At 49.2% G+C, this 26,636-nt stretch overlaps 3 protein-coding genes across 3 annotated transcripts; 2 read left to right on the forward strand and 1 right to left on the reverse strand.

Moving 5' to 3' along the window:
- Nucleotides 1-440: 440 nt before the first annotated feature.
- On the forward strand, nucleotides 441-9,218 carry smg6 (SMG6 nonsense mediated mRNA decay factor). The gene is given in 20 exon segments (XM_057054415.1): nucleotides 441-576; nucleotides 1,148-3,419; nucleotides 3,519-3,711; nucleotides 3,837-3,947; nucleotides 4,099-4,205; nucleotides 4,308-4,386; nucleotides 4,471-4,581; nucleotides 4,795-5,010; nucleotides 5,248-5,309; nucleotides 5,418-5,443; nucleotides 5,446-5,562; nucleotides 5,645-5,758; nucleotides 5,884-6,052; nucleotides 6,307-6,526; nucleotides 6,633-6,809; nucleotides 6,973-7,131; nucleotides 7,226-7,370; nucleotides 7,465-7,706; nucleotides 7,800-7,881; nucleotides 7,956-9,218. Coding segments are annotated over 20 exon segments (4,824 nt in total). The 5' UTR covers nucleotides 441-485; the 3' UTR covers nucleotides 8,087-9,218.
- Nucleotides 9,219-9,996: 778 nt separating this feature from the next.
- On the forward strand, nucleotides 9,997-23,926 carry LOC130537535 (serine/threonine-protein kinase TAO1-like). The gene is given in 22 exon segments (XM_057054425.1): nucleotides 9,997-10,594; nucleotides 14,330-14,582; nucleotides 14,871-14,942; nucleotides 15,191-15,292; nucleotides 15,380-15,425; nucleotides 15,806-15,902; nucleotides 15,996-16,109; nucleotides 16,296-16,387; nucleotides 16,461-16,554; nucleotides 16,711-16,792; nucleotides 17,565-17,732; nucleotides 17,815-18,021; nucleotides 18,132-18,263; nucleotides 18,390-18,626; nucleotides 18,689-18,817; nucleotides 19,008-19,091; nucleotides 19,208-19,327; nucleotides 19,399-19,638; nucleotides 19,708-19,920; nucleotides 20,047-20,229; nucleotides 20,705-21,053; nucleotides 21,056-23,926. Coding segments are annotated over 21 exon segments (3,039 nt in total). The 5' UTR covers nucleotides 9,997-10,594; nucleotides 14,330-14,450; the 3' UTR covers nucleotides 21,202-23,926.
- Nucleotides 23,550-26,440, reverse strand: LOC130537552 (protein ABHD15). The gene is made up of 3 exons (XM_057054457.1): nucleotides 25,697-26,440; nucleotides 25,395-25,624; nucleotides 23,550-25,311 (listed from the first exon to the last, which is right to left on the reverse strand). The coding sequence occupies exons 1-3, from the start codon at nucleotides 26,438-26,440 to the stop codon at nucleotides 24,639-24,641; spliced, it is 1,647 nt and encodes a 548-aa protein (XP_056910437.1). The 3' UTR covers nucleotides 23,550-24,638.
- Nucleotides 26,441-26,636: the final 196 nt, after the last annotated feature.

The following is a 26,636-nucleotide window of genomic DNA, read 5'->3' on the forward strand; positions in this document are numbered from 1 at the left end:
TATTTATAGTCATTTAACTTTAGTATGACAATGGGTTTTCTTGCAAGTGCTTATAATATTTAAAGAAATAATAAAGATTGGATTGGAAAATTGTTTATTGACTATCACCCTATAAAGACCTATACAGTTCTAATTGGATGGTTAGATTCAGTCTTTAGCTGCTTCTAAAACGTAGATTAAAAAAGAAAAATATAATTTCAATATTAGTGTTTTAATTACAATCATGCCTTGCTTATGTATTTAAAAAAAAGAAAAGAAACCATTTTGCCATGTGTTTGGCTGCACAAATAGATAATCCAAAATTGGAAAAGATTAAAACGACAGTAAAAATATCAAATAAAATCAATATTTTAGAGCTGAAAGTACATGTTTTGATCCAAGATAACATGACTGCTGACTGCCTTTCTTGATCGCCATCCGTTGCGTATGACGTTTGATTTAGCTCGGCCACCGTAGTTGTTGTGTTTGTTTTAGACCAAGCAAAGATGGCGAACGAGCTGGACAGAGTACGAATCTCTGCCGCGGAACTACGAGCCGAAGCTTCTAATTCCCTCAATATTGCTGTTTGTGCAAAAGGTGAGTCTGGGTTAAGTATATTCCGCAAAAATGCTTTCGACTAATCATTTGGTCAAATTAAACGAATGAATGTTTCAAGTTACTTCGACGAGTACAGAGTTGCTAAGTTTGTATTCCGCTAATTTTGTTAGCTAGGCTCTCTGCAACGCTGGTGTTTGTGGTGTGGTCCAACGTGGGCTGAGTCCGCTCAAACAAGAAGTGATCTATTCAAAGTGCTTTCAGTGTTTTTGCTCCAAATGCCCGAGATTATTTGCAGTATTTTAAAAGCTCGATCCTGACGTACCCCTAAGATTAAGATAAAACGAGGTTGACTGATGCTACAGTCCTGGTAGTTTCCTCTGATGATGTGAATAAATTATTTTCTAGTTAAGCACGTGTAAAAATAAAAAGTCATACAATAGCATTTTTGGGCCGTGGAAGTCCGGCAATGCTTTAAGTTTCTGTTATATTCAAACTGCTTAAGCAAACGCTCGCTCAAGTAAAGACACATATTTTCTAAAATCAGCTGCTTATTTAAAAATAAGTACATTTCATCCTCACAATGGGCTGTGTTTCTATTTTCTTGTTCCAGAGGAGCAGCACCAGTGTCGTTCAGACAAGCCACTGAACAAGCATGCAGGGAAGCGGCCTGAACGGCAGCGCTACCAGACGGCGCCTGTGCGGCACCACCGTGATGAGGATGAGGAACCCGCTCAGAACCGCGGCCCGCCGTCGGATTCTCACAAGCCCAAAGAGCATTTACAGCGTGGAAAAGGTAATGCGTCTGAAAAAGCTTTGCCAAGACACGGGGTGACTAACGGCACTGACCAGCGGATGACAGATGACAGTTGTAGCGCCCAAAATGACAGAAAGGAGAGTCGGGCTAAAACGGAAGTGAATGAGGCGCCGAGCCCGGTCAAAACTAGAGAGCATCAGGAACCTGTTGGAGCCGCCAAGCCAACCAAAAAAGCACGCAAACCAGACCAAGAATTTTATCAACCTGGAAATAGGAGGAGCATTCAAGGAAAGGACTGTGGAGTAGGAAAAGAGAAAGATAAGCCCCGGGCTCAAAAGCCTGGGCAGAAAGCTGAGCAGGATTTACAGCTGAGTACAGGGGAAGGGGAGGGGACCTTGAAAACAGCTGTACACAAGCAGAGAGGGAAAGATAAAGATGCAAAATGTGTGATAAATGAGACGCAGAGAAACCAAGAGAGCCAAGACGTAGGAAAACCTCCACGACCTTCTGACGCCGCCATTGACGACGTTACTAACAAAGTGGAAAAGCTCAACGTGGCAGAAAAGGGTGATGTGAAATTTGAAGGCCAAGTTGTTGGAGAGAAAAGTTGCAAGAAGGAGCAAATGGCTGATAAGCAGAAAAAAAGAGAAAAAGCAGACGAAGAAAGAGCAGAAAAGAAGGAAAGGGGCAATCGTAGGAGAAAAGGGGGAGATAGGGAAAGAGAAAAGAACGATTCCAAAAAAGCTGATGAAGTGGGGGAGAGGGGAAAGGGTGAAAGGGCTAAAACGGAGAAAGAACGGAGTAAGAGAGACGCAGATAATGGCAACACCCTGGGTAAAAAAGAGAGAAGAGAGAATCACAGAGAAAACAGAAGTGGAGATAAAGACGGCTGCTCCTCTGATACGGCAAAAGACACCAGGACACACGGAACCCTCGACGTGGCCACAGAAGGAGGCGGCAGAAAGCAACCCAATGCAAAGATTTCCACACCCATCTCAAAACGCTATTCCAAATCGGATATTCGACGCTCCCGCCATCGCACTTACAGCAGTAGCTCGGCCAGCAGTGTCACCAGCTTGGAAGGTCCCGGTTTAGGAGTGGATGGCGCAGGTACCAAGTGGCCACGCGTGGAGCCAAGACGTGGGGAGAAAGAGAGGGTGACAAATAATGGGAGAGGAAGCCGATCTCATTTACAGAGTTGGACAACCAATGAGGAATCATCGGCAGAATCCATGGATGGAAGTGAGATGAGTGACACAGTAGACAATCGGAGGAGAGGAAAAAATGGGTGGGAAAAAGCGAGAGGAGAAAGAAACAAATCCGGGGAAACCAAAGGTAGAGGCCGGGGAATCCTGCACATTTCTCTTGAAAGGCAGTCGGCTACTTCATCACAAAACACACATCCACAACATGGCAGACAGAGCGTGGCTCCGCGAGGCCGCGGCGGGGGTATTCTGGTGCTCCCATCTCGCTCCACCCTCTCCAACGCACCCGAGGTTGGACAAAGTCGTCTTTTTGGAAACCGGGGAGGAGCATCTTCCAGGAGCCGGGGAGGAAGAGGCGGAGGAGTGAGGCGACTCTGGGATCCAAATAACCCCGACCAGAAACCTGCTCTTATGAACAGCCAGTCGCAGCAGTCGCCTCTCCAACAGCCCACCTACCTGCAAAGTGGATATGGACAGCTTCATTTTCTGGACACGGACGACGAGGTAGTGGGCAGCCCCCCGGTCCCACAGGGAGAGCACTTTCGGTCCAGGCAGGCTGCCATGGCCTTCTACAAATTTCAAAACTCTGACAACCCATACTGTTACCCCATGTCTCCTGGCAACCAACACAACACTGGCCAGTACTATCCATACCCTTATCATATGGGCCCCTACCAAATGTCTCCCACTAACAGTATGTATACTGGGTCCGGTGTGGGGCAGTTCTCTAGCGGTTATAGGGGAGTAGGTTATACTCAGTCAGGTGAAGGAGGTGCTTTGACATTCGAAGAAGTGGAACAGCGAGCTAGGGGAGAGCTGGGACGGCTGCTGAGGGCTGCAGATGCCCAGGAGCTCCAACTCAGTAACCTGCTGTCCAGGGACAGGTTGAGTGCTGAAGGTCTGGATCGCATGGCCCACCTAAGGTCAGTTTAACGTCCTCTTAATTAATTGTATTTTAAGTGTAGTTGACCTGGCGCCTTCGGAAGTTTTCTGTATTGAAAGTGCACTACTCTGTTTCCTAGAGCGGACCTGTTGAAGCTTTATGAGCAGGTCATCCTGACCGACATCGAGTTTTCAGACTCCCAGAATGTGGATCAAGCTCTGTGGAAGAACGTCTTTTACCAGGTCATAGAGCGCTTCCGGCAGCTTCTGAAGGACCCGACTCATGACAACGTTGATAACATCAGGAACATCCTGCTGACGCTGCTGGATGAGGTAGGCACGTGTGCACCTTGGAAGACCTTGAATGAGGCTTGTAGAAGGAAAATAGATCAGAGAGCTTTACAAGTGCCTGGCAATCATAAAGTGGAGGCACTCGTGCCATTGTGTTTGTGTTACAGGGTGCACTGTTCTTTGATTCGCTGCTGCAGAAGCTGCAGACAACATTTCAGTTCAGACTGGAGGATTACATGGACGGCGTGGCTGTCAGGGCGCGACCGTTACGCAAAACGGTAGAATGATGCTTGTCGTGGCCTGTGTGTTTGGGTCTGAATGTGGATTGATTTTTGTTTTTCCAGGTTATAGTCAAGCAGCCTGTGACATTTCAGTGGCACTAACATGGTAGTAGTGAAGTAATGTCTTGTGGTGTTTCTGGATTCTAAGGTAAAGTACGCCCTCATTAGCGCGCAGCGTTGCATGATTTGCCAGGGAGATATAGCCCGGTACCGAGAACAAGCCAGCGACACGGCCAACTACGGCAAAGCTCGCAGGTGGGTTAAAGAAGTCACTGAGATCCTACATTTTCTCACAAATGTGAAATATTCTTCCAGGTGGTGTGTAAGTAACTCAATAATCTCTACTTTTTTCCTCAGCTGGTACCTGAAAGCCCAGCAGATTGCACCCAAAAACGGACGTCCGTATAACCAACTGGCCCTCCTGGCTGTTTATACCGTAAGTACTGTGTAGCTTAAGCAACGATGTACAGAGCTTATGCCTCATTATCTTTTACTCCCTTTTACCTTTGCTTACCTACAGAAGCGTAAATTGGATGCTGTGTATTATTACATGCGCAGCCTGGCAGCCTCCAACCCCATCCTGACTGCCAAGGAGAGCCTGATGAGTCTGTTTGAGGAAGTGAAGCGCAAGGTGTGACAATCGCTAACTTTTGACAGATGACTTGATGTTTGGCCAAAAGTAGCTTGAAGCTAAATGTGCAGCCCTGGTTGTTCACTGAAACATTGTCTAACCTTTGTTTTTGGTTGTACCAGCAGTGCTTGTTACAGTCTTAATTGTAAAAATCCTCAAAACACCATCAAGTCTAAGCTATTACAGTGTTTTCCCTAACTCTAATACTTTCAGACTGAGCAGCTTGAGCGGAGGAGGAGACAGGAAGATGAAGGAGGCTCCAGGGGTCCAGCTGTAAGAGGAAGAGGCAGAAGGGACGACGGAGCACGTGTGGAGATTTGGATTCGCCCGAGTGGTCCGGTAGCTGCCCCATCCTCACAGAGGGGTGGCAGTGAATCCAGCAGAGACTCTGAGCAGGACGGAGAGCTGGTCAGTCTCAGTGCAAGTGAGGTGAGCCCCTCTGTTTCCTCTGGCACTTTTGTTTCTAAGTTCATCTCTTCAGTCTACTTCATCAGTAGTTTTAATGATGGACCTGTCACTTCCTCCACCTTCTTGCCATCTCAGTAGCAGGTCTGGCGACATCCTTTAAACACAGGGCTCCTGTTCCAGTCCAACAGTGTCTTTAAAGGTGCTGCTGTGTTCTCCTTTTGTGTGAAACAATTCCTCTTGGTCTCTTTTTTCCTGTAGCTCAATAAGAGATTCATTCTGAGTTTCCTTCACGCACATGGAAAGCTCTTTACCAAAGTGGGGTGAGTGATGTCTGGTGTTGTCTCGCTCTGGATAGAATGAAAACAGCAGCTAACTCATTTTTTCATCCACCTTTGTGTTTCTGCATGTGTTGTGTGGGAACTCCACAGCATGGAGTCCTTCCCCGGAGTGGCGGCCGCGTCCTGCAGGAGTTCAGGACGCTGCTGCAGCATGGCCCCGCCCTGGTGGGCAGCACGCACATGCTGCAGATCATCACCATCAACATGTTCACCATTCACAATAACCACAGCCAGGGTAAGGCCTTTGCTTTTATCATTCAGCTTTGAAAAGCACTCCTCTAAGATGGTCATTGCTTTATGTTCCATCTGTTCTTAAGGTGAAGAAGGGGAAGAGCGATCTGCTTTACATGAACAAAGCATCGCCTTGGGTCTGGGCATGTTTGCGCTGCTGGTGCAGCGCTGCACAGAGCTGCTTCGAGATACTCCAACAGGTACACGCGAGCACACGGCGGCCATATTTGTTTTCTGTCAACTGAGCAACAGTAATGGAAGACCAATAATATCTTACCGCCCCCTGTTGGTACGGTGAATTACCATCACCCTCTTTCGCCTCCAGTTCAAATAGATGATGCAGAGGAAGGACAGAAAGGAGAGGAGATGGAAGGGATGGTCCACGTCTCTGCATCCTCCTTGGACCTTAGAGAGCTACTACCAAGCATCAAGGTCTGGTCTGACTGGATGTTGGGACACCCAGACCAGTGGAACCCCCCACCACACAGCTTAGAGTGGGTATTCTTCACCGATGCAGGAAAACGAACGGAAAAAGCGCACGTTACTGTGTTATCACTCCTGCTAGTTCACGACTAAACCCTCTGCTGTGTTCATATATAGGTTATTTTTTGATTTATATGAAGACAAATGTATATTTGTGGCAGTTTCTGTGACTTAAAATGATGATCATCAGGCTCTGGAGTGCTAATTTAACCGCTTCTGCTAGTGAAAGCAGACTAATTCCTCTCCTCTCTTGCCCTTAATCCAGCTGCTGCCCTGATGTTTGGCAGTGTCTGGCAGACCTGTGCAACGTGCTGGCACGCGTTGACCATGAGGAAGTGCCACTGTACAAAGTGGACACCGAGGAGAGCGAAGGAGATGAGGAGTTGACGGTGCTGCAGCTGAAGGAGGACAGGCTCCTGGCAGGCTTCGTCCCATTATTGGCGGCACCGCAGGAGCCCTGTTACATAGACAGACACACGGACACAGTGAGTGCAACGTCAAGTGATGTCCCACCATCTCCGTTTGGGTTGTTTTTGTTGTCACACAGCAGCAGTCCTCAAGTAAACTTCGATGTTTGTTGTCTTTCCACAGGCAATAGCAGCAGATTGTAAGAGAGTCACAGTGTTGAAGTACTTCCTGGAGGCCTTGTGTGGACAAGAAGAACCTCTGTTGGCCTTCAAGGGAGGCAAATACATCTCTGTGGCGACGCCTCCATCCAACCACTCGGGGGACATGAGGAGCAGACAGGATTCTCTCACGGAGAAAGAAGTACTTTGCCTCTAATCTCTCCCGCTCAGTTAGCGCCTCAGGATATTTTTATTGCTGATATGACTGGGTTTTTTTTCATAAATTATGTAAAAGTGAAGAGGCTGTCGAAAGCAGCGAAACACAAATAATGACGATAACGTCTCGTGTGTGTGTGATACGACAGAGCGACGACGTCATCATCGAGGCCGAGTCCTCTCTCTCTGCGTCGGAGGACGAAGAGGAGGCGGGAGACAGCGAGAACGACATCAGGCAGCTGAAGGCGCGGCGCCACGCCCTCGCTAACAAACTGGCGCAGCAGCAGAAACGCAAGGACAAAATCCAGGTAAAACGGGTTCAGATAACAGAATCCGGTCTACTGGTCGGGTTGGACCAGACCTTGCTGTGACGGTTACAAGCAAACTGTGTGCATGCTACAGGCGGTTCTGCAGATAGGTGGGCAGTTGGAGCTGGAAGTGCGGCCTCTGTTCTTGGTACCGGACACCAACGGATTCATTGATCACTTGGCAGGGCTGAAGAAACTGCTTCAGTGTGGAACCTACATAATAGTGGTGCCACTCATTGGTAAAGCAACACGGCACCCGCATGTTTGTTAAATCCACATCTGCTTTGTGGCTTTTACATCAGAACCTTTATTCACGCACGCTGTGTTTCTCAGTCATTACCGAGTTGGACGGCTTGGCTAAAGGTCAGGACAACTTTGGGGGTCGACTGGGTCCAGGTGCACCCAAGACTGGCACTGCGGCTCATTTCCAGGCCGTGCAGGCGAACGCCCGCCTGGCAGTGAGCTTCCTAGAGAAGGGATTTGAAGCTAGAGAGCCGTGCCTCCGAGCCCTGACGAGCAGAGGAAGCCAGTTGGAGTCCATAGCCTTCCGTAGTGAAGACACCTCGAGACAGCAGGTGAGTCGGCCAAAACATGGCAGCACATTAATGTGATGAAACCAGATGATTTCATGAGGGACACATGGGAGTTTTCTTCTCTTTTATTTAAAGGGAAACAACGACGATGTGATTTTGTCCTGCTGTCTCCACTACTGCAAAGACAAGGCTAAAGACTTCATGCCTAGTGAGAGAAGTATGTGATGTCCTCTGACGTCGCGCGCGTCTCCAAATGGCGTTTACCATTTCTGCTCTGCTGCATCCACACAGGTGGCACAGTGAGGCTCCAGAGGGAGGTGGTCCTCCTCACGGACGATCGCAACCTGCGCGTCAAAGCCTTGACCCGGAACGTTCCCGTCCGAGACATCCCGGCCTTCCTGAGCTGGGCCAAAGTGGGCTGAACCAAGACTAGTTGGAACCTAAGGAACCCAGCTGCCCAAGCTTGCTTGCAACGAAGCCCAAGAGGGAAGACGCAGAGAAGGAAAGGAAAGGGGGGGGGGAGCAGACAAATGTAGTGAGCGTGGGGTGGTTTCAGAGAGACGTTCCACCTTATTCTGAAGTGTGCGCGTGTGTGTATGTGTTAAGATCTGTGTGCTTCCCCAGAAAGACAGGCAGTGGGGCCTCGGAGGGCTTCGACTGGAGCAACTGAGAAGGCAAAAAATCGATTAGATTTGGAAGGTGTGTGTGTGGTCCGGACCTGAGCCTCAGCTCCCAGTTAGCGAGTCTCCTCTGCAAGCAGTTGCCTCCAAAATCAGAAGCTAATGACGGACTGAGGCCAATAGAGAGAGCCGTGGTGCTAATTGACGTGATTAGACAGGCAGCAGTCGTGAAAGGACTGGCTGGAGAGCCCAGCTGTGGCCTGGAGCTGACGGGGAACAGCTGGAAGGTTTTCATCAGTGCAGTCGGAATGAGATGGTTGCTTCTGATCTCTCGACTTGTTCCTTTAGCTTGATGCTAGCATCAAAGCTGCTTTGGAAAAGGCAACAATGAAAAGACATTATGATTATCAGCTTATTTTTTTACGTGTTGAGGTCCTGTATCATGTTTTATTTCCCCTTTTCAAGGCCGTTTTAGTGTATATTTTAATTTTTGCCGTCTTGTTTTTTCCCCGCACCTTTACTCTGGCTGATTACTTCTTTGTTTTAAATACAAATACATTCGTTTGCTTTACTTTTAACAGGAATTTTTTTTAAACTCAGTTTGTTTTTTTCTTATTTCTCCGAGTGACTCTCACATGCACGTGTACGCCATGCTGTAAACCTGTGAATGCGCTTCTGTGTTGAGGACAGTAGTGTCGATAGCTTCACGCTTCAGTCGTGCACATCTAAACAGAACTTTGCTCCCGGTTTGTCTTTAGCGGCTTGACGTTTTTGCCCGAACGCTCACAGATTTAGCGGCTTTTCACAATTCTCTTACTGCGGTCGTGTTCAGTGCTGTGTTAGCGCTCGTAGCTGCTACGTTTTGATTGCAGTGTGCGTTTGAAAGCAATTACTCTTTATTATTTTGATCAATAAAGTGTGTCTGGAATTATTATTTTTTGTCTCCCGTGCTTTTTAAAAACAGATGGGAGCAGGAGTGAAAATGTCCACGAACTCCCTTTTGTTTTACAGCCCAACCGTCTCTTCCTATAGCTGTTTGTGCTTCCTGCTGTTCCTTTGTGCTCCTGCCTCTTCATCCTTGCTCCTCTTCAGCGAGCAGGCGCCTGGATACAGACCTCACAGCCTGGACCTGATTCCCATCATCATGACAACAGGGCGGCCGAGCAGCCAATCAGAGCCCGTCGAGCCCCGTCCTGCGTCCTGATTGGCTGCCGGCCCGGAGCCTGTTGTGGAATGCCCATCTTTAACCTCTGTGGTACCGTGCACATCTCACACACGGGCTGCATTTCCATCATGCAGATTACACCTACGTGTGTGTAACCTCTGGAGACGTGTTCGTCACGTTTAAAGCGACGTCACGGGGTTTTGTGTGTGTGTTTCTGTTGTTTTGTTTTGCTGGGATCAGAATTCCTACGTAAACAATGATGATCTTTAACTCGGCGCATGACTCAAGTGTCGTGTCATGATGTTTATTGAACATAAATCTGCAATACTTCCCTGATTGTGGACAGGCCAATGGCGGATTCCAGTGGAGGTTATCAGGTCCCAAAGTGTTACTAAGGTCATAAACACGCACAGTGGGATTACAAATGTCCACAAGAAAAGTCAAAATACTTGAGAAAATGACACATGCCGAAAGCAGCCGTGGCGTGTTTAGTCTTCGGGATGTGTTACTTTTATTTGGATGCTCCAGCAGCAGCGGGCTGGGATCAGGCGGGGAGGGGGCAGCGTTTGCCCTGCGGAACACAGCTGCACAGCAACACTCCTCACGCCTGTCAGCGGCGTGCTCGCCCGACGCTCCGATTCCGCTCTTTCCGAATCATTTGCTTTTAATTCTCCGGCCGAAGGGAGGCGATACGCCTCGCCGCCATTTTTATGTCAGCGCCTGTCGACGGGAGAAACTTTGGTAGCGGCTGCCCAACATTAGCAGCTCGTTAGCAAGTGTGCCAGTAGCCTGGCTGCCTCGTCCTGACAGCGACGCCTGACAGTCGTTCGTCAGGGTAGCCTGCCTCACATTTATATCAAATATTCATGGGACCGGTCTGCATCTCTGAAAAAGGGACCTTACTTTTGGCGAACAGTTAGTTGGGACTGAAAAGAAATCACAGCGACTGCACTGGGTAGGGCAATTGGGTTGGCGAGTTAGCATTGCTATCTGCTTAGCAAACTTAGCGAAATCTCGGGGCTTTTTTTTAGGGGCTGCGCTGCCTCCTCCGTGATTTAGGGTCAGCCGCCACCGACTGGAGAGCGACTGGATTACCAGCCGCTTTTGCTCCGTTTCCCTACATCGTGCGGACCCCTCTTGAGCCGGTAAGTTAGTTGCCATCTCCACCACAGCAGCGATCTAGATGGTTTGTTCTCCGCCTTGGCTGAGTTTTATATCAACACAGGTTAGCAGGCTAGCTAGCCAGCTAAATGGGATGCGCTAAGCTAACCAAAGTTGCTGTCACAACTTGTACGGTCTGTCGCAACGACACATTTTCACCCGTGGGGGGCAACTTTGGGCGCTTGCTCGTCCACATAAGGGGGTTTGTTCGAAATGCCAGCGCGGCCCATTAGCGAACGGTACCGTGCTGTTCGCGGGGCTGCCGTGCCGAATTGTCAGCGCGTCCGTCGGTCGTAAGCGACTGTGAAGGATCGCTTTCGCCCAGCGTTAGCTGGCTATGCTAGCCTGCTAATCCGCTTTATGCAACTATCGTTTGCAAGCGGCGCCACTCCCTCGCTTTTGTTTTGTTCGCTGTGGTTTTAAGTGAAACTCCGCTCTGGCGATGTGTGATCTCCAATCTCGGTTGCTGGAGAGAAGGGGGGAAGGAGGTGTGCGCGTGTGTGTGTGTGTGTGTGTGTGTGTGTGGAGGGGGGGTGCATGATGAATCCTAAACGAATAGCTCGGGTGTGAAGGTAGGTGACATCGGTCAAGCCTCCGTTGCGGGCACTGTAGATCCCCTGACGCTGTGTTTACGCGCAGCGATGTGCGGGGGGAGCCGGGCGGATCGTCGCGGGGGCCGTTGTGTAACGCGGAGCGCCACCCCGGGCCGGGCTCGCCTCCCTCCGTCCGCCGCCGCCGCCGCCGGTCGCGTTCCTGTGTTTTCCGTGTCGCTCGTTGCGTAACTGCCCATCTCTCCCCGGCTTATCGCCGCTTAACTTATGCATGACACGGCGGATCAGCTGCGCGGGGATTGAGCACAACACTCGGGGAAATTGCATCAAGTGCCCGGCACCATCCGGCCCAGATTGGGATGGAGCGGCAGAATGCGTGATGGAGGCTTCCGCCATGGTGCACTCTGACACCTAATTGCATTTTTATTTTAATTAAAAGGAGCGTTCAGCCCATGCTTGTCAGTCCAGGTTATAAATCCGATTTAACAAAGCAAGGTGTGAAATGTTTGTGCTTGATTTCTCTTCATTTTCCCTCTTTTGTCTCCTGCATTTCCCAACAGGAGTGTTGGCAGCTCCAGACCCTCCAGCCCCACTCCTTCCACCTTAGACAGGAGAGTTATGCAGCAAAGAGATTTTTTTTGTGGTCCGATGGTGTTCTGTCAAGAGGAGCAGAATCTGGGGGCACTGAATTATAAATTGGAGTGTCTGGGGGGGGTGGATAAGACGCTGGAGCGAGTCTGGACTCTGAGTCAGAACAGCTGCTGCAGAACCGGTGCTGCTTCTGCAATAATATCCACCACATCAGGCAAATTCCACTTTGAGTCAGCATCCAGATGTTTGATGGGAGTTGATCTATAAAGGATACGAATGCGGCTGGTTTGATTCTCAAACTTTGCTGCTTGGAGGTGAGAGATTTAAACAGGCTTAGTAACTGTAGGTAAGGTTGCCACGGTAACGCTGGCTTCTGTCCTACAAATCTACAAATAGTTTGTATGAGATTAGTACCGACGTCGCATCAATAAGAGAGCTTTGCTTTTATTGCTGTTGTCGTGGTCGTAGACTGGATTTGCATCGACGAAGCAGCCACCCGCCCTCCATCTTGGAGAAAAGACCATGGGTAAGCTGCTGAAACATCTGGAATACGCCTCTCCCTGATGCTGATATCGAGGCTGAGCATTAATTGAACCTGACATCACGAGGCACTTGTTTACATTCCTGCTGTCGATCAAACCGAGCGGAACCAGCCAGCACCCGTCGGACCAGAACCCCGCGTGACCCTTTAGAAACAACAGCGATCCATTTCCGCCCCGACGGCCTGGCCAGAGGTGCATTCGCATGTGGTCGCGTCCCCGTCGCCTCAGATTTGGGTAAACAGGTGCGCGGGCTGCTTTGGTGCAAAGCCATGCATTTGGAAGCTGGCTCCTTTCTCTCAACGGAAGCTGGTTGTCATAGCAACATGGTGGGAATCTGTTGACTGTTGGTAGATAAAGTCACACATGATGTTTTATTTGGAGCTTTGGTTGGTGACAGTCGTGGCAGGGAGGCAGCAGGACGGTTCCCTGGGGAACTGGGACCGCTCGGAGGATCCTGTGCAAACGACAGACCCCAACCCAGCACGTGTGTGTGTGTGTGTGTGTGTGTGTGTATGTGTGCTCAAAATTCTACTGGGAGCTCGGAGGTTTCTTCAGCATGGTGCATCGCCTAGAAAAATGTTGAACCTTGATTTTTACAGACTTGCAGAGGTGGAAACAGCCTCCTCACATCAGAAACTGATGCGTGGCTGAATAGAACTTTGTGTTCTGGAGGATTTACATGAATGAACAAGTCTATTATTCCAATGTCTTGTGAGTAAGGAGGCACCCGAACAGTGGGGACTGGACGGCGGTGGATAAATAGCTCTGCAGAAATGTGGCGGTGTATATTTAGGGCGCGTCGGCCCTGAGGTTGCAGGGGAGTATTGTCTTTAGTCCCTCAATAATTCATGGCTGCACTTCTAATGTGTGTTAGGTTCTGTGGAATCTCCAGGTTCTGTGCAGTGAAGCTGCTGAGATGGTTGGTAGGACTTCTGCCGTCCTCCTGAAGGTCACCGGCGGCGGTTTTCAGTGCACACGAGGGTGTGAACGCTCGCTCGGAGGGAGGAGGACAGGGCGATCTGATCTCCAAGGTTATTGTGATTAATAATGAAGCTGGTGATGCAACAGGAGAAACATCTAGTTCCACAGTGAAGTGAAGAAGAAACCCGGGATGACTCCTCGTTTTATTAGCTTCAAACAAATCGGAGCTGCGGCGCTCCTCAAATAATACCGTGACTGTGCTGATCACATGGGAGCCTCCCTAATTGTGCTGCTCAGAAGTTTTTAGCCTCTCACACAAAGACGCGTGTTGTCCTTGATGACTTTATTCCTTTGTCGGTGGGGTTTTTTTCCCCCTCCCTCGGTCAGCTGGATAGATTTTTCAGCTGGATAAAACCTTGTGACAGGCTGCCAGCAGCAGCATGTGTTTGGAGCAGGCGGTGAAAAGGACAGCTAAAACAGGGAGGTTAGCTTCTGATGCAGAGATAATCAAAAAAAGGCCGCCCTTTCCCCGTTCTCCATGAGTTAGATCTTGTTTTTACTGCACATGATGAGATTTAAGCGCTTGCTGACATTTGAAAGGCCGGAATGCTTTTTTAGAGCCCGTTCACACTGACTCATATCCAACACACACGGTGGATGTGCAGATACACACGCGTATTTACGTGGACCGAGGCGTCGTCATCCTCCAGTAACATTACCTAAGAGTTCTATGATGGCCATCAATTATGCATCACAGGTCTGCAGGTTCATTTATGTAACGGCTCGGGTCGGATAGGTTTCCTCTCTAGTCTGGGCCGGTGCAACCAGTTTTAAGTGCAAAGTAAAAATCGAACCCGGGTCCTTTAATTGGTCATCTGATGCCTTCTACCCGTCGTTGCTGCAGCAGCGGACGGAAGGTCGATTGTGGAACGCGTCTGCAGTGGTTCCAGGGCCTGGACCCCGTTTGAATGATGTCTCAGCAGTGGTTTCCATCCAGGAGCTGCTTTGGTTTTCTGATGTTCTGAGAATACATGTATGCCTGCGTCAAGGTTAGCTGTATCCCACACTAACACCTCTCTCTCACTCTCCTTCCTCCACATTTGTGCCTCTCCAGGTGCTCGCATGTCGGTTCTTTAGGCGCCTCTGCTGCCCCAAATGAATCTTCGGCTGCTTCGGTGTTGCTCAGCACCCAGATAGTCCCTTTGCGTGGGCGGTGAGGGGCTCCGTTCAGCAGGATGCCCGCTTCTGTAAGGGCAGGCAGCCTGAAGGATCCAGAGGTGGCTGAGCTGTTCTTCAAAGAAGACCCAGAGAAGCTTTTCTCTGACCTGCGAGAAATAGGCCATGGCAGCTTTGGTGCCGTCTACTTTGTACGTCAGGAACATTCTCAAGTCGCTCCTACAAAATACACACGTACACAAGGATCAGTGCTGTAATTTGAGATGTTTTACATTTTTCTGTAGTCTAAACCGAACCTTGATGATCACAGAGCAGCTAGATCTTAGTTCTTGACATCATTCGTCTTACAAAGAGACACTTTGAGTTCCTGGAGCATCTAAATAAACAATCAATTTAAATGAGAGGATGTGTGCAGTGAGGAACATGCATAAGTGTGTGGACCGGCTGTACACTGGTGTTGACGAATGTGTGTTTTCCAGGCACGGGATGTGCGCACAAATGAGGTGGTGGCCATCAAAAAGATGTCCTACAGTGGGAAACAGTCTAATGAGGTGAGGTTTCTTCACACCACAGACATCTGAATCATGATGTTGATAACGAATGGCTCCATGGCTGCCTGTGAAGGTCTAAGACTCAACCGGGTCACACCTGTGCAGCGCCCTCTCCTCATGTTTTCAGATTATGTCTAATCTGATTATAGCTAATCTGTAAAGAACCCCCCACCCGACTCTCATTTACGGAGCATCTCCGACACTAATACACACATAAATGTGTTTGTTTTCATGTTTGTTTTCCACAGAAATGGCAGGACATAATAAAAGAGGTGAAGTTCCTGCAGAGGATCAGGCACCCCAACAGTATAGAGTACAAAGGCTGCTACCTCCGGGAGCACACAGCATGGGTACGTCCGCTCGCCTGCCTCCTATCCGCATTTCCTGATATTTCCGTCTCCATTCGTTCACACCTTTGACGTTCTCTCTGCACTCAGCTGGTCATGGAGTACTGCCTTGGCTCGGCTTCCGATCTGCTGGAAGGTGCGCTGCCGTTCACACACACTCGCTCAGCTGTCTTCTGTCCTAGCTTATAAATCAGAATGCAGATTCAAATTATTTCATTTTATTGGTGTTACACAATCTAATTGGAAAAGAATTGTGGATATGTTTGAGCCAGGAAGTGAAACACCCTAAATGAAATTAAACTGGCACTGACACGAGCTTTTCCTGAATGTTTTAGCTTTAAAAAGGGAAAAAAAATAAACCGCAGCCTGGAACACATCAGCTTTTTATCCGTGCATTCAAAAATTAGGCTGTAAATGTTACATCATAGGAGTTTTACTGCCACATGAATGTTTATGGGATTCTCTTTGTGTTAGTTGACAGAAGACACTGAACTTGTAACTGCGTCTCTCCCTCAGTTCATAAAAAACCTCTGCAGGAAGTGGAGATCGCTGCCATCACACACGGTGCTCTGCAGGGTCTGGCCTACCTTCACTCCCACAACATGATCCACAGGCAAGCCATTGATTTTTTTCCTCAGTGTTTTTGTTTCATAAGGCTCTTCTTCGAGACTACTGTCTAAGGCCCACGTCTATTCTCCCTCCGCAGGGACGTTAAGGCCGGCAACGTCCTGCTGACCGAGCCGGGCCAGGTTAAACTGGCTGACTTTGGCTCCGCCTCCATCGCCTCACCGGCCAACTCCTTTGTCGGAACGCCATATTGGTCAGTGAAGGGAAAGAGTTTTTGGTCTTGTTTTAAAATGTATGCTTGCTATGGGTGTTTTTCTGGTTTGCTGCCATCACATGTTGTGGTTTTGTAGGAGAAAAATATGAAAATGGGGGGAAAAAACCTCCGAGTGGAAATAAACGTCTTCTCTTCTTCATTTCCAACTTCTTCCTTTTCCTGCAGGATGGCCCCAGAGGTCATTCTGGCTATGGACGAGGGCCAGTATGACGGGAAGGTGGATGTCTGGTCTTTAGGGATCACCTGTATAGAATTAGGTACGAGCTGATTCCATCCGGCTGATTTTCCACAACTGAATCAGAATACTGACAGTTGGCTCTTCTCTTTCAGCTGAGAGGAAACCTCCTTTGTTTAACATGAATGCGATGAGTGCCTTATACCACATAGCGCAGAATGAGAGCCCCACACTGCAGTCCAGTGAATGGTGAGGCTCCTTCACCCTCACTGAATCCAAATAAGAACCTTTGCTGCAGAGGAAATATGAGCTTGTGTCTTCTAGAAATTAACATAAGCCTGGGAAGAAAAAAAAAACAAACAGTAATTTTGTTTTGACCCTCCATCTTGTCGTCGTCTCTTTCAGGTCGGATTACTTTAGAAACTTTATTGATTCATGCCTTCAGAAAATCCCCCAGGACAGACCCCACTCTGATGATATGCTGGGTGTAAGTGCACATCGCACACAACATGAGAGCAGTCGGGGTGTTGAGATGGCTGAGCCAGATCCACGCTCGGAACCAAAACACGCAGATCCACACTGAACTGTCCTGCAGGAAGAAGTCAGATGTAATTACTGTGAGGATGCGACTCGTCCATCTTTGGTTAAGTGACTGGGCAGCTGTCGCTTAGTCCACTAATGGACTCAGTGTTGCTAATGGAGGTTGTCCTTGGGGTTTGGGAGCTCTGCACACTGTCATTGTTTTGTCATGATCAAAAACAGTGCTTTGTCTTCAACACAATAAAAACATGGCATTGTGCATTTAACTCCTCAGTCTGATCCGGGCCAACATTTCCAACAGTCAACGTTAATGGAAAATGAAAGAATTTGTCAGCCGATATTTGTTGTCATTTAGTTGCCACGTTGCCCCTTTGTGAATGACAGAGACACAAACCAGAAGTGTCGTGGTGGACACTGAGCGGAGATATCAGCAGAATGTGTCGGCAGCAGACGAATACACACAACTAACTCCAGTCAAAATAAGTTACATGTCCACAGAAAACAAGTCCCATTTTAAACCACACACACCGATGGGGGGTTAATCAGAGCGTTGTTGGAAACCATATCGAGTCACTGTAACTTAATCTCGCTTGTCACAAGGCTAAAGATATCGAGACTACATGACGCATTACCGGTACATGCAAAGTGATGTCCACAATAGCTGAGTTGTGTGTTACTTTTTGTCATTCGGAAGTGTGTTCTGTCCTTTCTCCCACCAGCACGCGTTTCTGCAGCGTGAGCGTCCCGCCTCGGTCCTCGTCGATCTTATCCAGAGAACAAAGGATGCCGTGCGAGAGCTGGACAACTTGCAGTACCGCAAAATGAAAAAGATCCTCCTTCAAGAGGCCCACAATGGACCTACAGCTGAAGTCCAGGATGGGGAGGAGGTGTGTGGCGCTGTCATTCAGAGCAGCTTCATAGACTCGGTCTCCTCTCTCTCTATTGCTGACCGCTACAATTGTTCTCCAGGAGCTCGAGCCGGGGGGAGGACGGACAGGAACGGTGAACAGCGTCGGCAGCAATCAGTCCATCCCGAGCATGTCCATCAGCGCCAGCTCCCAGAGCAGCTCCGTCAACAGTCTGAACGAAACGGCCCCAGACAGCCGCAGCGAGCTGGACCTGATGGAAGGAGACCACACAGTCATGTCCAACAACTCTGTCATACACCTCAAACCAGTGAGTGCTCTCGTACTGTTGCCCCATTACTGACCGTGGTGTTTGAAACATGTTCTTTTCATGCTTCAGCTTTTTTTTAAAAAATCAAATCTTCTACCTTGCATCTTTAGGAAGAGGAGGAGAGTTTTTCTGAACAGGCAGCCCCCAGTGAACCCTCTGAGCCCCAACAAACTCCAGCTCAGGCGCCCAGGAAGCACCACCGCAACAGAGAGCACTTTGCCACCATTCGCACCGCATCACTGGTGAGAACTGTTTAGTACATTGTCACGAATCTCAGTCATTTCACTGATTACGTAAGTCCAGTGTTGCTGTTATACAAACCAGCAAATAGAAGTTGTGATCTTCTCTACAAACGCAACGTTGCGCAGGTCACCCGCGAGATGCAAGAGCATGAGCAGGACTCTGAGCTGCGGGAGCAGATGTCAGGTTACAAACGCATGAGAAGGCAACATCAGAAGCACCTTATGGCCCTGGAGAACAAGCTGAAGGGGGAGATGGATGAGCACAGGTTGAGACTGGATAAAGAACTGGAGAGCCAGAGGAACAACTTCACCCAGGAGATGGAGAAACTCCTCAAAAAGCACCAAACAGCCCTGGACAAAGATGTAGGTTGGCATGATATGTTATTTTTTTTAAAAAGTCATTCATTGTTGTGTGTCTGCTTTAGTTGAAGATGTTTTCCAATGATGAAAAGAAGTTCCAGCAGCACATCCATGTGCAGCAGAAGAAAGAACTCAGCAGTTTCCTGGAGTCACAGAAACGGGAATACAAACTGCGTAAAGAGCAGCTCAAAGAGGTAAAACAAACCACGAAAAATATTCAGGATTTGCTTTAAAGTAACCGCAGACAACGTTGAGGCAAATAAACAGGAAGACAGTACTTAAAATTGAAGTAACATTATGGTATCTTACACTAAAGGCAGAGAAAGGTTAGGATCATTTGGCTGAGCAATGACATCCCTCTAAAATAAAGAAAATGTGTGCCAGGAACTGAGTGAGAACCAGTCTACACCTAAGAAAGAGAAGCAGGAGTGGCTGTCCAAGCAGAAAGAGAACATCCAGCACTTCCAGGTCAGGAGCATCCCGTGTTTCCTAACACCATTTTCCAACTAGCTCCTCACAGTCTCTGAGCAAATACGTGCACACGGGAGCACATGATACTGATGTCTCACGATGTCATCCACCAGGCGGAGGAGGAGGCCAACCTGCTCAGGAGACAGAGGCAGTACCTGGAGCTGGAGTGTCGACGGTTCAAACGTAGGATCCTTATTGCCCGGCACAATGTGGAGCAGGATCTGGCCAGAGAGGTATATAGTCACCGGAGGAAGGCCCAACTTTACTCTCATCCTGTCGCTCATCGGATTTCCCTCTTCTTCAGGAACTGAACAAAAGGCAGACCCAGAAGGACCTGGAGCATGCCATGCTGCTCAGGCATCATGAGTCCATGCAGGAGCTGGAGTTCAGGCACCTGGGAACCATCCAAAAGGCCAGAGCTGAGCTGATCCGCACCCAGCACCAGACAGAGCTCACCAACCAACTGGAATACAACAAGAGAAGAGAGAGGGAGCTGAGGAGGAAGCACGTCATGGAGGTCCGGCAGCAGCCCAAGAGTCTCAAGGTACCTGAAGACGCCTTAACTCTGTTAGGAACAGAGAACCCACACAGCCTCACTCGTGCTTGTCTTTAGTCCAAGGAGCTTCAGATTAAGAAGCAGTTCCAGGAGACCTGCAAAACCCAGACGAGGCAGTACAAAGCCTTCAGGAACCACCTGCTGGAAACTACGCCCAAGTCTGATCACAAAGCCGTGCTGAAAAGACTCAAGGAGGAACAGACCAGGAAATTAGCCATCTTGGCTGAGCAGTACGACCACTCCATCAATGAAATGCTCTCCACCCAGGCTGTAAGCACCCGAACAAGCGCATTCACGTTTTCCACTGTTTTGAGTGCTATATTTTCTGCACGGCTTCCTCAAACTGTTTTCATTTCTGTACCTCAACTCTCCTATATTTCCATATTTTAATAACAGCTGCGACTGGATGAAGCTCAAGAGGGGGAGTGTCAGATTTTGAGGATGCAACTGCAGCAGGAGCTGGAGCTTCTCAACGCGTATCAGAGCAAAATAAAGATGCAGACTGATGCTCAGCACGACAAGGAAAGGCGAGAGCTTGAGCAGAGGGTCTCTCTGCGAAGAGCTCTCCTGGAGCAGAAGGTCAGAGAAGCCTGGGCTTTTTACATTTGGGGCTGGAATTTGGGATTAACATTGCATTATAATCTACAGGCTATTACTCGGGGTGGGGTGGGGGGGCAACGCAACAAGCTCAACAAGATTTGGCTTTCAAAACATTGTTTTAGTTGATGTTTTTAATTCCCTGTGTGGACATTTATCAGCCATCAGTTCGGGGATAAACAGGAGTGCACCTGTGTCGCTGCCAGCAGTGGAAAGAAGAGATTTCAGAATATATGATGTGTCTGCAGCAGCAGAGGCAGCACTCATTACACACAAACATCTTAAATCCCAAACTGTGAACTAAGATGAACACAAGCTTGAATAATGGCGGCCCAGATAGTCGCTGCTGTTCTTTAAATCATCTGATTCTTTTCAAAGTAGTTCAGGCAGAATCCAACTGCAATGGAGATAAAATGACTCTCTTCTCTCTCTCTCATCACTTTCTTTATCTCCCCAGATCGAGGAGGAAATGCTCGCCCTGCAGAACGAGCGTCTGGAGCGGATCCGCTCACTTCTGGAGCGCCAGGCCCGGGAGATCGAGGCTTTTGACTCGGAGTCTATGCGTCTTGGCTTCAGCAACATGGTGCTCACTAACCTGGCCCCTGACTCCCAAGGCGGCTGGGGCGGAGGAGGTGGGGGAACTCACGGAGCTCAAGGGGGAGGCCACTGGCCCGGAGGTGGAGGAGGAAGCCACCACAGTCATTACAACCAGGGGGGCTCCGGCTCACAGCAGCCCTGGGGGCATACCATGCTCTCTGGTGGCCCACCACCCTGGAGCCTCCACCACCCGGGGGGGGGAGTCAGAGAGGGAGCGGGGGAGTAGTGGGAGGGGTGAGGAACAGCCCGCAGGCTATGAGGAGGACGTCATCGGGGGGGAGGAATGAACAGGGCATGAGCAGGAGCGCCAGCATCACCTCCCAGATATCGAACGGATCCCACCTGTCGTACACATAGACACAGATAGTCTTAAGGTGAACATGGCTGTTCACAGGTGCACCTCACTCATCGACCCTGTGATCTCACACACACACACACACACACACACACTTCAATGATACTTGCATCCCACTCAGTGCATAACTCTCTGCACAGTATTGAGCCAGGGTTTACCTCAGCCGGGTTTCTTTTCTCCAGCCATCGTGGCAGTTTGTGGAAACCCAAAAGTCTCGACCAGTCAGACAAAGAATGTGCCACATGTCACGGAGCCGCCATTTCCACTGCAGCTATTTCAGATTTGCCATGTTAGCTCCTGTTACCATTGAGTCAGAGGTATGTGATTTTAGATCCCAGCACAAGAATGTGCTTTTTCTTGCAGATTTTAGAAGAAGACCTTTAAGGTATCTTACTAGAAAAAAGTAATTTATTCAACTAAAAGTGTTTAGTCTTTTATTCCAGCCTGTAGGGGAAGATTGTCCACCGCCAGAGAGTAGCTGTAAGCAGTGAAATCACCCAGGGCAGTATTTATTTGAAGGCCAGATGGGTTTGTTGTCCTGGAGGCAGAAGTTCCTGAGTGCTTGGAGCAGAGCAGCAGAGATGCCAAAGGTAAGAATGCAGAGTCAGACTTGCTCTACTTATTCACGCCAACAATAAAGAGATCGTGCCAGAGATGTCGCTGAAAGTTCATCGCATGTTGTGGCCAAACAGACGAGGTTCTGAGCTCGACCGGTTCGAGACTCGGGTTTCCACAGACGTGTGATCAGTGATGGCTTTCACCTCCGGTGTTCCCTCTTGGGTTGGTGGTCATGTCCAGGTCTAATTTGGCGCCTTGTGTCTCAGTCAGCATGTTATCACTGCTCATTTACCAAAAACCCCATAAAACTGAACCATGGCTGTTGGTCTACCTCAAGATCACCCAAGTAGAACTTGACAATGACTTGACAATGACTTGCACTTTGGCACAGGCCTTCTAACTCACCCTAACTGTCGGTCAGACGCTTAGTGGCAAATTCTTAATTTGACAATATGTCCATTTGTACGCTGGGCCGATAAATGCATGTACAGGGTCCTCGTTTGCACCTATAGATTTAAGACATTAGTGTCGAAACTATTGAGAGAATGAGCCGAAACAAGCAACACACATTCTGCTACATCTGCCTGAAATCGCCCCGCGGGGGCTCACTCTTAATAAAACGGTTAGAACTGTAACTTAGTAGAGAGCTTTATCCAGATTCCACTGGTTGGTGACAGCTGAATGTCTCGGTGGGTGTGATTCTGTGATTTCTACTGCCATGTCCCTGTGAACCCCCCCCCCAGCCTGACGCCCTGCTCCGTCTCACCCCTGATCTTCGTGTCCACGCCCCGTCACCTCTGTCTCCTTTCCTCCGGAGCCCACCGTGGTCTCCATCTCCTCCCTGGTGTATGTGGGAAAGCTTGTTTAAGTGAAATAAGAGAAACTGTGTATTATATAAATCTATAAAGTACTATAGAGATATAAAGTTGAAAGTCTTACCTGGAGATTTACAGAGGTGGAATGTACAGGAAAGCTGTTAATATTGTACATTTGCAAATATATGGAAACTTGAGTGACAAATCAAGAGGAAACAGGACGCAGCGAGGCGGTATTAGACCAGCAGTATTCAGATGAACCTTTTCTAGTCGTCGGGTTTTCACGGGTCAAACGTGGCCCACAGAACCCGGCTGTTGGTCAGATTGTCTCCACTGGCAACGTGTTTAATGTCAAACCCGGGTGATTTTTGCACATCATTTCAAATGTGTAGGGGGAGCCGAAGGTCACGTCGGCTATATTTACCCACAGAAGCATAGATGATAACGTCTCACCTGCCCGCTGGCTGTTAAGCCTCACACCTTAAAGTCAAACATAATAACTTCAAGAACTTTGGAATGAGCCAGATTAGAACAACCCACAAACAAAAATATCTGCTGTCTAGCATCTGAAAAGAGTTCACGTGTTATTTTAACGTGTTGCCGCCGATTTATAAATTCTACACAACGTATATTCACACTGCACTTAAATATTTGCCTTTTTATGATTTCACCCTACTCTTAGATCTTACAAGTTCCTTTTTTTAAGGTCCTAATCCCCACAGAAGACCCCTCCAGTATGCTACAGGACCCAATGGTTCTCCATGTTCCGTTTTGTTTTGGTTCCTTTTTTTTAACCATAGAAAGGGTGATTTTTATTTTCTGGTTGATGTCTAACCCAAACAAGCGGCGGGTTTTTGGACTTTTTCGTAGTTGCCACAACTCCCAGTCAGGGCAGAGTCTGGCTTCAGTCACTCTCAACTAGTTGCACTGATTGCACAAGTGACCAAATTTAGGAGTCTACCGTCATTTTTTTTCCCTCTCCCTTCGGAGTTACGAGGGAGAGCTGCCATTGGATGAGAGGAGGCAGGGTTCCGTCTCTGTACAGTCTGTTATCAGTATTCCATTTATCGCTCCTGTCATTTGGTGGATCTTGCTGTTTTATTCTCCATAGTCCAGAGACCTTGTATGAAACTGTATTAAATTGTATAGATTGTGCAAATAGCTGGATGTTGCATAGCAGAAGAGAAAAGCTATTCCTTACGGATAATAAAGTGATTAAAAATGTATAAACGAGATGCAGAAAAAAACAAGTTTAGGGGATAAATGTAATATTTTGTTTGTAATTACTATTTTTTGTTGGAAGAGGGCTACTGGATAAAGAATCATCTGTAATAAAGTAATTTTAATATTTTAATTTTGTTGTCTGTGTGTGTGTGTGTGTGTGTGTGTGTGTGAACAATCACGTGGAGTCCTGAATACATCGGTCAATTCATTTAGAATTTAAATAATGATAAAATCTCGTCGAACACGTCCAGTGTTGCAATCTAGGTTTAAATGAGAATGAATGGAATCCCGCTGCTGCGGGTGCCGTTTCTGAGCTTCCTGTCTGGCAGCTGTTATCTGGGCTCTGGAACAATGTGACCTGACTGGTTTCGGGTTTCTCTGAGGGCTACCAGCGAACCGCTGTATAACTGCTATGCTAGCCGGGGCCAAGTGTGTCGGAGACCACAGAAACGAAATCTGTTACAGCCCCGATTACAGTCTTTGAAATCATTTGAAAACGATTCTTAACGTCCCCGCGGATCTCTTTGTGCAGTCACGGCTTCGCGCCCGCTGCAGGTTCCTGCGCACGGAGGCAGACCGGGTTGGACCGTCCCCCCTGGCAGTCGAGGATGAGTCACTTCGCGATAAAGCAGCAATGCTGCGCAACCTGTTCGGACCTCATCGCCATCGCTGACCTTGAGTGTCCTGGAATGAGTTTCCATTTCTGGAGAAATGTTCCAGTCTGGAAAGACCTCACAGGTCCATTTTCTTTAATCCTTTATCACCAAGATACTCTCATACATCATTTAATGCCATTTAATGCTGAAAATATGACAGATGGAAGTTTTAACTTCAAGTTTTCCTTAGCGTGTGTAGGACCTCTTCCAGGCAAATTTCCTGTCCTCCGAGTCCGCTCCGTTCAGTTCGGCTGCCTGTGGTCTCGTTCTCCTCATGGTGATGGCTCTCCTCCTGCGAGGAGCTGCCATGTTGGTCCTGCTCCTCTGACTGGTTTCTCCCACTAGATCCTTCCTGCCCAGCAGGTCCCTCTCCTCTAATCTCAAGAAATCGGCCACTAGTCTGAAGTACTCCAGGACCGCAGCGTGACTCCAGCTACCGCTCTCCCTGGCCTGAGCATCCGACCATTCTTGGTGCTCCAAAGCGAACCCGCAGTGGCCTCCTCGCTCTGTCAGTGCCAGCAGGAAATATGGATTATTCTGGAAAAGGGAAATGGGCAAGGAGGAGGCAGCTGGGAGGAGAGGGTCGTCGCTGCTGTGGATACAGAGAACCGGGACCGCCACGTCGTCTGCATCTCTCAGTGGTTCGTTCCTCTCCCAGTAGCTGCCCCAGTCCCCGGCTGGGTAGGCCCTCTCACCTAGCGCCCACACCGCTGAAGGAGACAACCCCTGCGCGTGTGGGCGGGGGCTTTGTGGTGGCACAGGTTCTGGAGAACAGAAAAGGCTCTCCTCAAAGTCTCTGAGGGATGACGATCTGAGAGCCCGATCCACGTCCAGAATGCCATCGAAGGAACTTTTATATCTGAACAAGAGAAACAGAAGGACTAATGTTCCTGTCCATCATCACAGGAACCCTGACGGCGTCTCGGCTTCGCTCGTTCTCACCTGCTGAGCTGCAGCTTCTGGGGGAAGAGGAGCCCACAGCGGTAGATGGGAGGCATCTCTGTTTCAAACCAGAGCTGGCCCAGGAGCACCGGAGAGACGGCTGCAGCGGCAGTCAGGTACGCACCGGAACCAGACTCCCCCAAGTAGGAAAGAAGAACCCCAGAGCCAGAGCCCTCGCTCACTGCCACCAGCATGGAGGACGGGTGCCGACTGTGGACGTAAACCAGCACCTGGACGTGGACGGCGTCACAAAAGCTCCTTCAGCTCCAGCTCTATTCACGCGAACATTTGAACGCGCCTACCTGCTCGAGGTCGGCTGGGTCCCCGAACTCGGTGAGTCTCGCCGTGGTCATCAGGCATCCAGCGGTTCCTCGTGAATGAACCACCGCCACATAAAAGCCACGCTGCATGGCCTGTCGGCAAAGTGCCTTTACGTGGGGGGTCATACCACCCCGGTACTGGGGGATGATGAGCAGGATCGGGGGCGTCGCAGTGAAGCCGCCTTGAGCCTTTCCGTCAAGGTGATGCTCCGTCCTCCACTGGCTCCCTGTCCTCCAGAACATCCCAGCTGACACCGTCCCCACAGCCCAGTCCAGGGCTACAACACCCCCATCTTTGAGCAGCAGGTGCTCTCTGCTGAACGACCGTCCGCCCCCTCGTCCCTCACCCAGCATCCCGGACAGCGTCTGCAGATGGGGGTCCCCTCTGGGCCCTGCCGCCGGCCTCATCTGGGTCAGAGAGCTGCAGCTTTGCAGCAGATACTTGGCCAGAGCGGTGGGTTTGCAGATAAGCCTCGGACCGCCCGAGACCTGACCCGACCCAGAGGAAACGTCCGGCGGCCTGACCTCCTCTGTCTGTGTCATCCTCTTCTTGTCCGGAGGCAGCTCCAGGATCAGGCAGATCACGAGCCAGAGGCTGCAGCCCGCGGCCCTGGCAGCAGACCTCATTCGACAGTGGAGCCCAGGCCAACGGAGACCCAGAGACAGCAGCAGGACCAGCAGCGAAGGCAGCAGGCAGAACAGCCCCTCCCAGACGGCCAGCTCCATGGGTCCTTCCTATGTACCGACACAGCAATCCGGCCCGAATCTAAGTGATACTCGCTGTTCTTCAAAGGGACATTTTCACAGAGCAAATGTAAGCAAAACAGAGGGAAGTGGTGTAAATAAGCTCCTGCCCTTTGTCCTCCCCATGAATTATTTACTGCAGGCAAACAAATCGGTATCATTTCCATCCAACAGTCCT

Source organism: Takifugu flavidus, chromosome 14 (genome assembly GCF_003711565.1).
Source record: "Takifugu flavidus isolate HTHZ2018 chromosome 14, ASM371156v2, whole genome shotgun sequence".
Classification (NCBI taxonomy): Eukaryota; Metazoa; Chordata; class Actinopteri; order Tetraodontiformes; family Tetraodontidae; genus Takifugu; species Takifugu flavidus.